The sequence below is a fragment of the Theropithecus gelada genome, chromosome 7a (assembly GCF_003255815.1).
Source record: "Theropithecus gelada isolate Dixy chromosome 7a, Tgel_1.0, whole genome shotgun sequence".
NCBI lineage: Eukaryota > Metazoa > Chordata > Mammalia > Primates > Cercopithecidae > Theropithecus > Theropithecus gelada.
In genome coordinates, this window is record NC_037674.1 from 5,152,883 (window position 1) to 5,168,919 (window position 16,037).

The 16,037-nt window shown below is 47.4% G+C and overlaps 1 protein-coding gene across 1 annotated transcript; it reads right to left on the minus strand.

The window, feature by feature from the left end:
* Positions 1-3,260: 3,260 nt before the first annotated feature.
* Positions 3,261-16,037, minus strand: LOC112628027 (golgin subfamily A member 6-like protein 1). The gene is made up of 12 exons (XM_025390801.1): positions 15,948-16,037; positions 9,665-9,715; positions 9,483-9,576; positions 9,281-9,387; positions 7,828-7,886; positions 7,357-7,498; positions 6,368-7,031; positions 6,183-6,280; positions 5,011-5,279; positions 4,408-4,533; positions 3,981-4,092; positions 3,261-3,323 (listed from the first exon to the last, which is right to left on the minus strand). The coding sequence occupies exons 1-12, from the start codon at positions 16,035-16,037 to the stop codon at positions 3,261-3,263; spliced, it is 1,875 nt and encodes a 624-aa protein (XP_025246586.1).

The following is a 16,037-nucleotide window of genomic DNA, read 5'->3' on the forward strand; positions in this document are numbered from 1 at the left end:
GTAGCTGAGCTCTGTCATGAATGTCATTTGAAGTCCCCAGGGAGAGCCAGGCCCACCAGCGCCTTCACTGCTTCAGCCGGCCCTTGGGGTGCCTGTGCTCCCTGGCCCTCTCGGCTCCCGCTTCATAGCTGTCAGCTGCAGTGGGGGACAGTTGCCCAAGGGCCCAGCATGTCTGTGTGTTTAGCCAGGGGACTGCCATGTGGCCCATGCCGAGCAGAAGCTGATGGACGACCCTCTGAACAAAACTCATTACAACAACCTGATCCACCCAGCCTCCAGCTCCTCACAGCTCATCTCCATCAAGACGGAGCTCTCCCTGGCCCAGTGCATCAGTTGGTAGGTGCAGAGGACACGTGTGGCTCAGGCTCAGGTGAAGAGGCAGCTCATGCCCAAGCCCCAGGCAATCAGTGTCCAGAGGAATGAAATGACTAGAGTTGATTTAGATTCACCAATACATGGCGGGGAGGCTGGAGGAGGGTCCATGAGGTTTATAGGTTTCCAATATTTAATGAAGTCATGGTTTTGTTAACAAAAAAGAAGTGAGGGTGGGAGCGGGATCACCACTGGCTAGGCAGCCAATGGGCCTGCATAGACTCTGGTCCACTGAGTCTCCAGCACGACCATAAGCTTCTCCTCCTCATCCTCCCAGCCCCAGCCTACTCTCTCCCCCAGCTTGCTCAGCAGGTGACCTTACCGGCTCCCTACTTGTTGGGGGAAATAAGAACCAGACTGGGGGAACTGATGGGTACAGAGGCCCAGGTGTAGGGGCAGGACCCAGGGCAGTGCAGCCCTTACTGAGCCAGGTGGGTGAGGGTCTGGAGAGTGGGCATGGCTGCTGCAGGCATGGAAAGGAGGCGCAGATGGCGGCACTCCCAGGGACCACCGTCAGGGTCTCCATATGTGGATGTGTGCAGAGGTGGGTGCTGAGGGAGGAGGTGCAGGGAATTTCTCATCTTCTCTCCACTGCCTCTGAGTTGGAGATATCAGAGGGAGCCATGGCCCAGTGTAAACTAACACAGTGTCCCCCCCACAGGGTTAGAAGCCCTCCCCTGGAAGCGGCTCTGAGGGGAGCAGTCACATGTGGAGAGTGCAGGGCGCTGTGTCCAGCCAGGGGAAGGAGGACACCAAGGGGGTTGCCCCTCCTCTGGCCAGGTGGCTGCCTTCTGACACACCAGCCTCTCTCTCTAGCACGGTGGCCCCCACACACCCAGCCTGTCAAACCTACAGCCCTCAAGAAGGCTTTGGCCAAATGAATGAACAGCTCGGTCTCCCAGGAGGAAGCACAGCTGAAGGATGCGGAGGGCAGTAGAGTTTATGCTCCGCCCCCTCTCTCCACAGTCGGACCGGAAAGAAGGGGGCTTTCAGCCAGGCTCTCCCAGGCTGGGGTCTGAGTGTCACTGTCCAGCTATTGGCCTCTTGCTCAACAGGTGAGCCCAGCTGCTCCTGTGCAGCCGCCACCCCGGTGAGGGTGAACCAGCCGGCGAGTGACATTTCTGATAGTTGGGGTTACAGGAAAGATTAGGCTGTGGGCTGCTGGGCCAGGAAACGGTGGTTATTTTCAGGGTTTATCTACTGAATTGACCAGGGAGGGTTATAGGTACAACCAGTTTAAAGATGGAAATTTTGAGAGAGCAGGCAGGGACTTAGTGCTGGGTAAGGCAAGCAGGCTTCTCAAAGCAGCTCTTTTGGGGAGGCCAGAATCCTGTACCAATATCCTCAGCACATTCATCAGCTGCTGGGGGAGTGCCGGACAGGGTTAAAGCACAGGAGAACTTTCTGGATGATAGGAATGTTCTATATCTTCAAAGGAGGTGGGATACATGGGTAATGCATTTGTTGAAATTCATCAAAATATATACCAGATCTGTGCATTTCACTGAAGATAAATTATACCTCAATTTTAAAACATTTTTTAAAAGAGATATGGGCCAGACGCAGTGGCTCACGCCTGTAATCCCAGCAGTTTGGGAGGCCGAGGCCGGTAGATCACCTGAGTCAGGAGCTCGAGAGCAGCCTGGAAAACATGGTGAAATCCTGTCTCCATTAAAAATACCAAAATTAGCCAGGCATGGGGACACAGGCCTGTAGTCCCAGCTGCTCAGGAGGCTGAGGCAGGAGAATTGCTTGAACCCAGTAGGCGGAGGTTACAGTGAGCAGAGATCACGCCACTGTACTGGAGCCTGGGCAACAGAGCGAGACTCTGTCTCAAAAGAAAAAAAAAACAGACAGATAAAGGTTCCCAACTTTCACTAAAGGCAGAGTAGCTTGTTATAGATTAGCCGCCCCACAAAAGCAGTTAGAGAAACTGGACAAAAATGTGCCCCCACCACCAAAAACAACTGTTTGAAGGTAATTGGAGACCTCAGTCAGAACTTGAGTGACCAGGCCTAGGAGGTGACCCCGACAGTCTGTAGTACTTTTCCCACATTGGAGATTGGTGAACAGTAGAGGGCTAAGAGGTTAAGAAACTGAGTCTGAAGTGGTGGTTAAGAGGCTGGAGAGCCTAGCTGAATGTTTGGCACTCACAGGGCTGAAATGACCTCATGAGAATTTGGGTCCCAGTAAGGAGATGGGACCTTGGTGGGAACCCTGGAAGGGTCACCCCTAGGAGTCCAAATGAATAAAAAATAGGCCAGCTGTCACAAAAACTAAAACCTGCTTTGAACCAGCTTAGTTCCAAACTAGATGAAGGTGATCTGCGCTGACTCCAATTGTGTGCCATAAAGTCAAAGTCAATATTCTCTGGAGGCAGATAAAAGTTTACTAGCAACGCCGTAAGACAAGACAAGACTAAATGAGAAAGAACAAGAAAAAAACCAATACAAACATACAAGAAAAAAACCAATAGAAACATACATGTAAGTAAGGAAGAAAGTTTTTTTTTTTTTGGAGACGGAGTCTCGCTCTGTCACCCAGGCTTGAGTGCAGTGGCACGATCTCAGCTCACTGCAACCTCTGCCTCCCAGGTTCGAGCGATTCTCCTGCCTCAGCCTCCCAAGTAGCTGGGATTACAGGCATGCGCCACCATGCCCGGCTAATTTTTGTATTGGCCAGGCTGGTCTGGAACTCCTGACCTCAGGTGGTCCATTCACCTCAGTCTCCCAAATTGCTGGGATTACAGGCATGAACCACTGTGCCTGACCAATATTTTGCCACAATTTAAAATAAATAATTTTTTTTTTTTTTCCAGGTTTGGGCTCAGACTATATTCTAAACAGTCACATGGCAGCTGACTCTTCTCCAGGCCTTGCTGCCGGGTTTTACATGTTTATTGTTTTTGCCTTCTTGTCATGTGCTCGGTAGATGGCAGCTTCCAGGTGCTCCTAAGGGGCCAGAAAAGAGAGTGAGAAGGCACGGAGGCTGCCAGGTCATCCCCCTCAGGGCCTCACCCTCATCAACTCCCTCAACTGGGTCTCCTGCAACTATTGGGGGGTCACCTCGGCCACCGCTTTGCCCTGAGCTTCCTGCTGCTGCAGCTGGGCAGAGCCTCCTTCTCAGAGGCCAGCTGCTGATAGGCGGCCAGGTACTGCTGCAGGGGACCCAGGGAATGGTCTCGCTGCTGCTGCAGACTCTGAGCCTCTTGGCTCTTCAGCTCCACCTGCAGGATAGGCGTCAGGGTAGGCAGTGGCTGGCTTCCAGATTCTGGGCCCATAAACAGGGTGGCGAGGGCACAGTGGGGCTCTGTTATCTGTCCAGGCCTCTGGCCCCTGAACCCTTCCTCCAGGCCTAAGTGACTGCCTCCCTTGCCTAGAGGCCCATGCCTCCCTCCCCAGCCTCAAATCTCACACCCTTCTTCCCACCATTGAAGCTGTACGCCACAGACTGGTGGAAAAGCAGAGGGAGCCAACCACCATCTGCTAAGTTGCGGTGAGGTCGTTCTGTATGATCTCCAGGGTTTGCAACCACCTCCGCCTGCTCCCCCAAAGCTCGGCCTTCCGCCCCAGCTCCCCCAGCCTCTCCTCCAGCTCCTGCAGCCTCACCTCCTGCTTCTGCATCTTCTCCTCCTGCTGCCACAGCCTCGTTTCCTGCTCCCGTATCTTCTCCTCCTGCCTCTGCATCTTCTCCTCCTTCTCCCGCATCTTCTCCTCCTGCCTCCGCATCTTCTCCTCCTGCTCACGTATCTTTTGCTCCTTCTCCCATATCATCTCCTCCTGCTCCCACATCTTCTTCTCCTGCTCCCGCATCATCTTCTCCTGCCTCCACATCTTCTCCTCCTGCTCCCCTAGCTTCTTCTCTTGCCTCCACATCTTTTCCTCCTGCTCCCACATCTTCTTCTCCTGCTCCCACAGCTTTTCTTCCTGCTCCCGCAGCATATCCTCCTTCTCCCCCAGCTTCTCCTCCTGCTCACACATCTTCTCCTCCTGCTCCCACAGCATATCCTCCTTCTCCCCCAGCTTCTCCTCCTGCTCACACATCTTCTCCTCCTGCTCCCGCATCACCTCATCCTGCTCCCGTATTATCTCCTTCTGCTCCCGTATCTTCTCCTCCTGCCTCCATATCTTCTCCTCCTGCTCCCGTAGCTTCTCCTCCTGCCTCCATATCTTCTCCTTCTGCTCCCGTAGCTTCTCCTCCTGCCTCCGCATCTTCTCCTCCTGCTCCTGCCTATTCTTCTCCTGCTCCCATATATTCTCCTCCTGCTTGTGTATCTTATCCTCCTGCTCCCGTATCTTCTCCTCCTGATTGTGCATATTCTCCTTCTGCCCCTGTATCTTCTCCTCCTGCCTCCACATCTCCTGCTCCCGAATCTTCTCCTCCTGCTCCCGTATCTTCTGTTCCTGCTCCTGTATCTTCTCCTCCTGCTCATGCATCTTCACCTCCTGCCTCCAAATCTTCTCCGCCTGCTCCCACATCTTCTCTTCCTGCTCCCGCCTCTTCTCCTCCTTCTCCTGTGTCTTCTCCTCCTGCTCATGCATCTTCTCCTCCTGCCTCCAAATCTTCTCCTCCTGCTCCTGCCTCTTCTTCTCCTGCTCTTGTATCTTCTTCTTCTGCTCCTGTATCTTCTCCTCCTGCTCGTGCATCTTTTCCTCCTGCTCCCGTATCTTCTCCTCCTGCCTCCACATCTTCTCTTCCTGCTCCTGCCTCTTCTTCTCCTGCTCCCGTATCTTCTCCTCCTGCTTGTGCAACTTCTCCTCCTGCTCCCTTATCTTCTCCTCCTGCTCATGCATCTTCTCCTCCTGCTCCCGTATCTTCTCCTCCTGCCTCCACATCTTCTCCTCCTGCTCCTGCCTCTTCTTCTCCTGCTCCCGTATCTTCTCCTCCTGCTTGTGCATCTTCTCCTCCTGCTCCCTTATCGTCTCCTCCTGCTCATGTATCTTCTCCTCCTGCTCCCTTATCGTCTCCTCCTGCTCACGCATCTTCTCCTCCTGCCTCCAAATCTTCTCTGCCTGCTTCCACATCTTCTCTTCCTGCTCCCGCCTCTTCTCCTCCTTCTCCTGTGTCTTCTCCTCCTGCTCATGCATCTTCTCCTCCTGCCTCCAAATCTTCTCCTCCTGCTCCTGCCTCTTCTTCTCCTGCTCTTGTATCTTCTTCTTCTGCTCCTGTATCTTCTCCTCCTGCTCGTGCATCTTCTCCTCCTGCTCCCGTATCTTCTCCTCCTGCCTCCACATCTTCTCCTCCTGCTCCTGCCTCTTCTTCTCCTGCTCCCGTATCTTCTCCTCCTGCTTGTGCATCTTCTCCTCCTGCTCCCTTATCGTCTCCTCCTGCTCATGTATCTTCTCCTCCTGCTCCCTTATCGTCTCCTCCTGCTCACGCATCTTCTCCTCCTGCCTCCAAATCTTCTCTGCCTGCTTCCACATCTTCTCTTCCTGCTCCCGCCTCTTCTCCTCCTTCTCCTGTGTCTTCTCCTCCTGCTCATGCATCTTCTCCTCCTGCCTCCAAATCTTCTCCTCCTGCTCCTGCCTCTTCTTCTCCTGCTCTTGTATCTTCTTCTTCTGCTCCTGTATCTTCTCCTCCTGCTCGTGCATCTTCTCCTCCTGCTCCCGTATCTTCTCCTCCTGCCTCCACATCTTCTCTTCCTGCTCCTGCCTCTTCTTCTCCTGCTCCCGTATCTTCTCCTCCTGCTTGTGCATCTTCTCCTCCTGCTCCCTTATCGTCTCCTCCTGCTCATGTATCTTCTCCTCCTGCTCCCTTATCGTCTCCTCCTGCTCACGCATCTTCTCCTCCTGCCTCCAAATCTTCTCTGCCTGCTTCCACATCTTCTCTTCCTGCTCCCGCCTCTTCTCCTCCTTCTCCTGTGTCTTCTCCTCCTGCTCATGCATCTTCTCCTCCTGCCTCCAAATCTTCTCCTCCTGCTCCTGCCTCTTCTTCTCCTGCTCTTGTATCTTCTTCTTCTGCTCCTGTATCTTCTCCTCCTGCTCGTGCATCTTCTCCTCCTGCTCCCGTATCTTCTCTTCCTGCCTCCACATCTTCTCTTCCTGCTCCTGCCTCTTCTTCTCCTCCTCCCGTATCTTCTCCTCCTGCTTGTGCATCTTCTCCTCCTGTTCCCCTATCTTCTCCTCCTGCTCATGCATCTTCTTCTCCTGCTCCCGTATCTTCTTCTCCTGCCTCCACATCTTCTCCTCCTGCTCCTGCCTCTTCTCCTCCTGCTCTGGTATCTTCTCCTCCTGCTTGTGCATCTTCTTCTCCTGTTCCCTTATCTTCTCTTCCTGATCATGCATCTTCTCCTCCTGCTCCCGTATCTTCTCCTCTTGCCTCCAAATCTTCTCTTCCTGCTCCTGCCTCCTCTTCTCCTGCTCCCGTATCTTCTCCTCCTGCTCATGTATCTTCTCCTCCTGCTCCCGTATCTTCTCCTCCTGCCTCCACATCTTCTCCTCCTGCTCCTGCCTCTTCTCTTCCTGCTCCCGTATCTTCTCCTCCTGCTCCCGTATATTCTTTTCCTGCTCCTGTATCTTCTCTTCCTGCCTCCACATCTTCTCTTCCTGTTGCTGGTACAGGCGGTTCCACAACTGGTTCTCTTCCACCTGGGCTTGGAGCTTCGCGGACACACTCTGCAGCTCCTTACCCAGGTGGTCAGCCTCCTCCTGCAGCTGCTGCTGGAACAGTGAAAGTGTTGGTTTGAACCTCAGAAGGAAACAGACTCATGAGATAGTCATATAAATGTAATCTATCAAACAATGGTTTTCACCCATGATCCTTTAAAATACATATTTTTAAGCCCTAACTCTGAGATTCTGATTCCCCAGGCAGGGCCCCACTTTGTAGATTTTTAGCACACTCTAGAGGATTCTATGGTGGGACCAGAACAAGGGCCCAAATTTTCTAGCTCTTGCCTGGAGCCTCCCCATACCCTGCATGATCCCTAGACCATGGTCCCAGCCGGACGGGGATCCCACAACCCCCGTGGCTGTAGCCGCTTGCCTGTGGCAGCAGGAGCTTGGCCTTCTCCAGCTTCCTTTCTAGCTCCTTTACATTGAGCTGGATCTCAGACTTCTCAGATTCTACAAGTCGAAGTTTTTCTTGTAGTTCGGCATTTTTCTCCTTCAGCTCATCATCGGTTATGCTACGACCAGAGGCAGTAGAGAAAGGAATGAACGAAGAACAGAAAGGACTGCTGTGGTGATCAACTCTCTACTTTCACCCCACAACCACAGAACCGTGGCATTGGATGGGACCCCAGGAATTTAAAGCCCCAGGTGGCAGGCCAGAGAGAAGACATGAGTTGCCTGAGGCTACCGCATGAGTCAGTGGCACAGCCGGCACTAGAGCTTCCCTGTGCACACATGAAAACCTGTATGAGCCTCTCACCATGCTCACCTGTACCCCCACCTCCCAGCACACCCCCCACGCTAAGAGCCCCCAGACCTCCCATCCCACGATCCCCCATCCTACGTGTTCCTGTACAGTTCCAGACTCAGGGCATCCCTCTCCTTTGTTAACTCCTCGATGTACTGCAAATAGAGAAAGGTGAAGTCAGGATAGAGCAGGCAGAGGAGCGGCTGGCCGACCAGGAACAACAGCCACCGTGACCACTCCACACACCACTCCCCACTCCCAGTCACACCTGACATGCTCTCAAGGCACTTCCAAGCCCAGGGTCTCCTTTGGTTTTCTTTTTTGTTTTGTTTTGTTTCTTTCTTTCTTACTTTTTCTTTTTCTTCAGGCAGAGTTTGACTCTTGTTGCCCTGACTGGAGTGCAATGGCACAATCTCAGCTCACCACAACCTCCGCCTCCCGGGTTCAAGCAATTCTCCTGCCTCGGCCTCCCGATTAGCTGGGATTATAGGCATGTGCCACCACACCCGGCTATCTTGGTATTTTTAGTAGAGATGGGGTTTCTCCATGTCCGTCAGTCTAGTCTTGAACTCCCAACCTCAGGTGATCTGCCAGCCTCGGCCTCCCAAAGTGCTGGCATTACAGGCATGAGCCAGAGCTCCTGGCCCTCATTTGTCTTTCAAAGAACTCAGTAAAGGTGGAAGCGACAGGGAAAGAGACTGAATTCATAGCTGGCTAGCAGGGGCCCAGAGACATCAGATGGTATTGCTATTGTTCTTACTGTTACTACTACCACTGTTGGAACCTTTACTGACTGCTTCACCAGGCACCGCACTAACAATCCCATTTAATCCTCACAACCTCCATAGGAGACGGTTACCATTATTACCTCTATCGTATAGATGAAAAACATGGGGTATTAAGGGTTAAGTGCTTGCCTAAGATCACGTAGAGCTGGGATTTCAACACCCAGGTATATCTGATTCTCTAAGCCCATTCTTTCACTGGGGGTAGGGGCAAAGATAAGAAGGAGGAAATTAATCATTTGTTGACATTTTGAAAGGATGATACATTGGAATCGTCCAAAACTCAGAAAGTACAGAAGGGAAACATCTCCCCCCAACACTGTTCCTCTCTCCTGAGATGTTTATGAATCCTTACAAACATGTTTATTGTATATTCCCATAATACACACACACACACACACACATACACAGGCTCCCTCTCTCAACACAAATAGTAACATACTCAAGCTACTCTTCTGTACCTTTATGGTACAAGTATCCTAACCGCCACTTCGACTTGGCCAAGTCCACAGTAAAATATGGGCAGGGCGGGCACTTGGCCTGCGAGCTCTATGTCCAGTGCTCACTCCCCACGGCGCCCCCCAACTCACCCACAGCAGCCGACTCAGCCCCTGTCAGCCTCTAACCACCACACACAAAAGCAGCAAGAAATGGCCATGCTGTCTTCTGGGCAGGACACTCCATCCTGCAGAAGGGACTTTTAGGCTCACTCCTCCATCTGTGAAGCCGGGTTCCCAGGGGACGGGGCAGGAGGTTGGACTCACCCTGTCAGCCTTCTTCTTCTGTGTAGCAACAGCAGAGAGATCCCGCTCTAAATCTCTTGCAAAATTCCATGAATCATGCAGGCGGCCGACCAGATGCCTGGACTCTCCTGGAATGAGAGACATTCAGATGCGGCCCAAAGGACTCCCCATAAAGGCCTGTCAAAGTGCCAGGTGGAAGCATGACCGGGTGCCAGATTCCCACCTTGCAACTGCTGGACAGCACGCTGGCTGTAATAGAGTGCCGTCTGCAGCTCAGCTTTCTCACATGTGAGGATTCGTATGGTATGAACCTGGGCCTTTGGGAGAAAAGACAAGCAAGTGCTGAAAGAGAAGCAAAGAAACCTTCTCCAGAGGACAGGAGGGAACTTCACACCTTCCACTCACCTCTAGCTCCCTCCTTAGGGCATCCTGATGTTGGTGGCTTGCCTTCTTTTCCTATAGAAAGAGGAAGACAGAGCTCTTACTGGGAGGTGGGGGGTGGAGGGGCAGACATGGCACAGCAGTGTGTCATGAAGGACCTGTAGTGTCACATGGAAAGCTGCCCATGCAACTGCTGTTCCGGTCCACTCCAGGACAGGCGCGGGGCTGGCTTTCACTTTAAAAATTGTATTACATCAATTGAGGTACAAATCCTATTAAAATAGAAATTTTATAGTGTGCTTGATGATTGATAAAGTAGACTATATTATCCAACATTCCAATGAGATAAAATAATCACAATCATTTCTCTTTTTTGGAGAAACTTTCTCTTATTTGCCTACATTATTGTTAAGGTTTGTTTAAAAAAAAAAAAACAAGAAACCTGTCTAACATCCTTAAAAACACAAAGCTTTTGAGATGGGTGTGGTGGCTCACGCTTGTAATCCCAGCACTCTGGGATGCTGAGGTGGGTGAATAACCTAAGTTCAGGAGTTCAAGACCAGCTTGGCCAACATGATGAAACCCTGTCTCCATTGAAAATACACAACTAGCTGGGCACGGTGGCAGGTGCCTATAATCTCAGCTACTTGGCAGGCTGAGACAGGAGAATCCCTTGAACCTGGGAGGCGGAGGTTGCAGTGAGCCAAAATCATGCCACTGCACTTCAGCCTGGGCTGCACAACGAAACTCTGTCTCTAAATACATACCTACATACATACATACGCACACACACACACACAGAAAGCTTTCTTTAATAAGCACTCAACATTCTTTACAAGTTTAAAACAAATACAGGATCGTTCTAAAATAAGGCTAAATGTTAAGTGATGGGGGAGAGAAAAAGGACATAAATAACTCCTACTCTCATGAGGTTAATCACTAAATCTTATTTTTCTAGAATCACCTGGCGTCTCTAAGCCCTGAAAATGAAACTGAATTTCTCACTCGATACTTGGCTATGACTTGCAATCATGAAAACCAAGAGTTGTGTTCTGTCACTGTGTAGTGCTTGCTACCTGGGATTAAGGGTTGACTTTTTCATGATTTGCTCCATTACCTGTGTGCTTCTTATCCCAGACCAAAGTAAGCTTTTCTCTAGGGTTTTACAATTTATAGTTAGTATATAAGAGTGGTTCTCAAAAACATAGTCTCTGGACTAGGAGCACCTGGGAATGTCTTATACGTGTAAATTCTCAGAAACTCTGGAGTAGGGCCCAGCAATCCACGCTACAATAAGCCCTCCAGGTGTTCAGGAACCACTGGCATACAGCAGGTAGAAAAATGTGTTTCCTTCTGTAGGTCCAAAGCCAGGGATACTATATGTTCTGTCTCGATATGAAACAATACGTGCAATTAAAAGACATAAATCTCCTTCCTACTTCCACCCTTCAGCCAATGTGTTTTATTTTTATGAGTTAATAAGAAAGCAGGTGGCAATCAGAGATTTAGTCTACAAAGTATATTTACAGGTATCAGTTCTCATCCAGCCTGATCTCATCCAATATCATTTATATCCTCTTACATCCAAAGTTTTAGAAAAGGATCTTCACAATGTAAGACTCAGGCACACTAGGAGTTCTATGATAAAAGACCAAGTAGATCTGAATGTCCAAACTTCCTACAGAAGAAAAGTGGAATCACTGGCTATATTTTCACATTGCGTTCAACAGGAAATTAAAGTTTTGAATTGTTTTCACCTTCATCCTTCCAAGTTAATAGAATTCAACCAGAAAACTCCATTCTTCCAAAGCCTCTAGCCAGGCAAAGTTTTAATGTATTATTTCTTGCTTTCCAATGGATACGAAGCAGAGTCCTGGTAGGCACATTTTGTATACCTGCAAAGATGCAGAACTAAACAGTTCCCTCTGTTTGATATTAAAACAAAAGTCCTGTAAACCTCAGATGGTGAGTGTAATACTTCAGCAATAGCATGAAAGCCTCAAATACAAAAAAAAAAAAAAAAATACCAAGAACACTCCTAGCAAACAAAAGTAAGCTCTTGGCCAGGGGCAGTAGTTCATGCCTGTACTCCCAGCATATTGGCAAGCCAAGGTGGGGTAAGTCAGGAATTCAAGACCAGCCTGCACAGGATAGCGAATTCACATCTCTACAAAAAATTTAAAAATTAAAAAAAAAAAAATTAAAAATTAGCTGGGCATGGCGGCACACACCTGTAGTCCTAGAGCTACTTGGGAGGCTGAGGTGGGAAAATTGCTTGAGCCCAGGAGTTTGAGGCCGCAGTAGCTATGATCATGCCACTGCACTCTAGTCGGGGTGACAGAGTGAGATCTAGATATTACATTCTGTCCTGCTCCTGTTTCCACTAAAATCACTAAGTTAAAATGTTTTCATTCAGCAGGATAAAAAGTGAAATTTGACTTTGGTGCTTTGCTAGCAAAAATAAATAAATAAAGTGAAATGACAAATTACTTACTGGGAGAAAGTCTTTGTAACTTCAATGACAGATAAAAGGCTTGTATCCTTAGCCTATAAAGAAATCTTTAAAATTATTCAGAAAAAAAATGAATGATTTCCAGCAGGAAATGGGCAATGGAGAAACCGGCACTTCCCACAAGAAAAAAAAAAAGGCCAATGAGCATATGAAAAAGATTCAAAAGCACTAGAAATCAAAGAAATGTAATGAAAACAATGAGATGTTCTGCTTAAAGACCAGCAAAGATGACAAATGGAAGGGGGAACCTGGAGCTCTGTCCCTGTTGGTGGGAGTATAAACTGAACCAATAATCCTACCAGATCATTTGAACATTTCTTTTAAAATTCCTAAAACTGTTTTATATTATTTTCCTCTAGAAATTCTACTTCTATGAATTTGGTGCAAAAATCCTTACTCGAGTCCATTAAAATGTATATGGAAGGAAATTCACTCTGGGGTGGCAACGATTCACTTAACATACATGCAGCTATTAAAAATGATGATGCCAGGATGTATTTCTCCCATAGAAACATGCTTAAAATATAGTCAGTGACAAAAGACCATATATTACAATTCTCCTTTTTAAAATGCTTCTAGGCATAAAAAGTGTAAAAAGCAACAAACCAGAATCTGTTGAGTGGCAAAATTGAAGATTATTCTTTATATTTTGTCATCCAAATTATTACAAAAAGAATGTGATTTCCTTTATAATCAGGGAGATTATATTTACATTTCTTTTCTTTTTCTTCTTTTTTCTCCTGTATATATCCCATGTAGGCTAGAGAGCTTAAATCCCTGCCTCTTGAGGGAAATCAGCCCATTTTCAGGCCATGCAGTATGCAAAGCTGCCCCATCCTCCCTTTATTTTTTTAATTAATTAATTAATTAATTTATTAATTTATTTATTTATTTATGTTGAGATGGAGTCTCGCTCTGTTGCTCAGGCTGGAGTGCAGTGGCGCATCTCAGCTCACTGCAACTTCCATCTTCCGAGTTCAAGTGATTCCCCTGGCTCAGCCTCCTGAGTAGCTGGGTCTACAGGCATGCACCACCATGCCCAGCTAATTTTTGTATTTTTAGTAGAGAGAGAGTTTTACCATGTTGGACAGGCTGGTCTCAAACTCCTTACCTCAAGGGATATGTCTGCCTTGGCCTCCCAAAGTGCTAGGATTACAGACATGAGCCACTGTGCCAGGCCTGACATATTATTTCTAAAAATTTCAGTGACATTTCAATTAAGTTACATTTAATTCTTACTGACCTGATCTCTTATCCTGTTTAATGATATCTTCCAGTTGAAAGGTGTTTCCTCTGTAATCACAGGTGCTAAAGGAAATACAGCATGTATTCATTAGGTAGATATCCACTAAACCACTAATTCTTGCATTGTAGTCCTGAGACCCTCACCATCAGCAACACGTGGGAACTTGTTAGACATGCAGATTCCTGGGCCAGCCCCACACCTCCTGAGTCAGAAAGTGGGCAAGAGGGACAGCTATCTGTGCTTTAATAAGCCTTGAGATGCTCCCTGGAGTTTGAAAATTACAGAACTAGAATACGTAGGGTAGTAAGTGCTCATACTTTATCCCAGGTACCTAGGGACTCTTCCCCTCTTTTCCATTGAAATAAGATGAGAGCTCATTTTAACTTAATGGGTATAAGAAAGAAGGCAGTGAGATGACGAGGGTTTCAAATTAGAGTTCAAAATTTAATCAGTGGATGGTGACAGGATGCAAGCCTTCTGAACAGATTACTGCAAGAAAGCTGATTATAATCTACATGTCATGTATCATTAGTGTATTGATGTTAAATTTTTGGGGGAGATCAATGGTATTGTGATTATATAGGAGAATGTCCTGGTTCTTAGAAGATAGCTGCAAAGGTACCTAACAGTAATGCTCTGATACTGGCAATTTACTTTGAAATGATTCAGGGGGAAAAAGGGCACATATACAATCTTTCATACACAGAAGAGAGAAAACAAATATGACAAAACGTTAACTAGTGAATCCAGTTGAATAGCATACAGATGTTCACTGTATTATTTTATCAACATTTCTGTGTTTGCAAGTTTTTAAACTAAAAAGTTGAGGGAAAAGAAACATCACCCCAAATCTTTCTATGAAATGGAACCATAGAAAAAGCACAGAATTGAACACTCTGCAGAAGAGGGCCCCGTACCCATCCGGACAGCATGGTCACAGCGCAGGGTCTCCTCCAGGAGGCTATTCTCTGGTCTCTTCTGTACTGTCACTGCCCCCTGACGCTGCCGAGGCTTTATTCTAACAACTCTTTTTCAAAAGATATAATTTTTTTCAGTCATCTAAGAAAGAGACAAAAGAATGAGTATACACTTAGAAAATAATATTACACTATACTTGTGTAAAAGCAAAAAATACTTTGAAAAGTGGGGAAGCAAGAAATGTACTGTTCCACAATTCTGTTCTTACTGTCTTTTTATTCTGCCAGTGATTTCCTATTCCTGCTGCCTATGGTGGGGTGAGCTGCAAATGATTTCTTCTCCTCATTGATTTAAAATGTCATGTTTATAATATACTAACCTCCCGTAGAAGCATTTGGGTTTATTTCTAGGCTCTATTCTACTCAAGTGATCTATCCGTTCACAAGCCACTATCAATTTTGATTATTAGAGCATCCTAAAGTTAAGTAATTTTTTTTTTTTTTTTTTTTTTTTGAGATGGAGTCTCTCACTCTGTCACCCAGGCTGGAGTACAGTGGCATGATCTAGGCTCATGGCAAGCTCCACCTCCTGGGTTCACGCCATTCTCCTGCCTCAGCCTCCTGAGTAGCTGGGACCACAGGCGCCCGCCACCACCCTCAGCTAATTTTTTGTATTTTCAGTAGAGATGGTGTTTCAGCATGTTAGCCAGCATGATCTTGATCTCCTGACCTCATGATCCGCCCACCTTAGCCTCCCAAAGTGCTGGGATTACAGGCATGAGCCACCAGGCCCGGCCGAGTAATTCTTTGATTAGGATATTAGTATTTGATGGAGCCTGAACCTTTTGACTCTAAATTCAAATTCTTATTATCTCTAACTTCTAAAAGACAACAATTATGACTTCAGTGTATAAAATGCCAGCTTTTTCAGCTACCTTAGAGAATTCTCTTATTTTCCCCATATAGAATCAGTTTATCCATTCAGTTTTCTCTCCAAACACTAATATTTTCATTTTAGTATCCCTAATCTTTTTTTTTTTTTTTTTTTTTTTGAAACAGAGTCTTGCCCTGTTGCCCAGGCTGGAGGACAGTTACACCATCTCAGCTCCTTGCAGCCTCTGCCTCCCAGGCTCAAGCAGTCCTCTCACCTCAGACTCCCAAGTAGCTGGGACCACAGGTGCATGTAACACGCCCAGCTCATTTTGTATTTTTTCACAGAGATGAGGTCTCACCACGTTGCCCAGGCTGGTCTCAAACTCCTGAGCTCAAGTGCTGTGAGCTCCTGAACTCCCAAAGTGCTGGGATTACAGGTGTGAACCATGGCTCCTGGCAGTTTTCCTAATCTCTTATCTTTTGTAGTTTCACTGGCTTATGTGGTTAATAACTGTTAGCGTTAATTAACAGGGGTAACTGTAACACTGGACCTTTTACCTTATTCCGGATCTTAAAGGGATGTTTGTAGAATTTCACCCATCATGCATGATGGCAGCTTTTGGCTAGATGTGTTTATAATCCACTAGGAGTAAAAAAAAAAAATTAGAAATAAATATTGAATTTTATCAAATGTCTTTCTAACATATATGGAGGGAACCGTGTATTTTCTCCTTAACATCTTGCAACCAGGAATCATACCAGATCTTCTAATAGTGATTCCAAAGAATAAAGTTCACGTGGTTGTGCAGCATAATTTTTCCACTGGGCTGCATCTGCATCACTAGTCAT

What these genes read in the sequence shown, in the direction of transcription:
- LOC112628027 (XM_025390801.1), bottom strand. Translation starts at nt 16,037, where the DNA reads ATGACTAGTGATGCAGATGCAGCCCAGTGGAAAAATTATGCTGCACAA. An exon ending in GAAGATACGGGAGCAGGAGG is followed by an intron (nt 6,281 to 6,367) that starts AGAAGATGCACG and finishes AGCAGGAGGAGA; the next exon opens with AGATTTGGAGGCAGGAGGAG. An exon ending in CAGGAGGAAAAGATGCACGA is followed by an intron (nt 4,534 to 5,010) that starts GCAGGAGGAGAA and finishes GAAGATATGGAG; the next exon opens with GCAGGAGGAGAAGCTACGGG.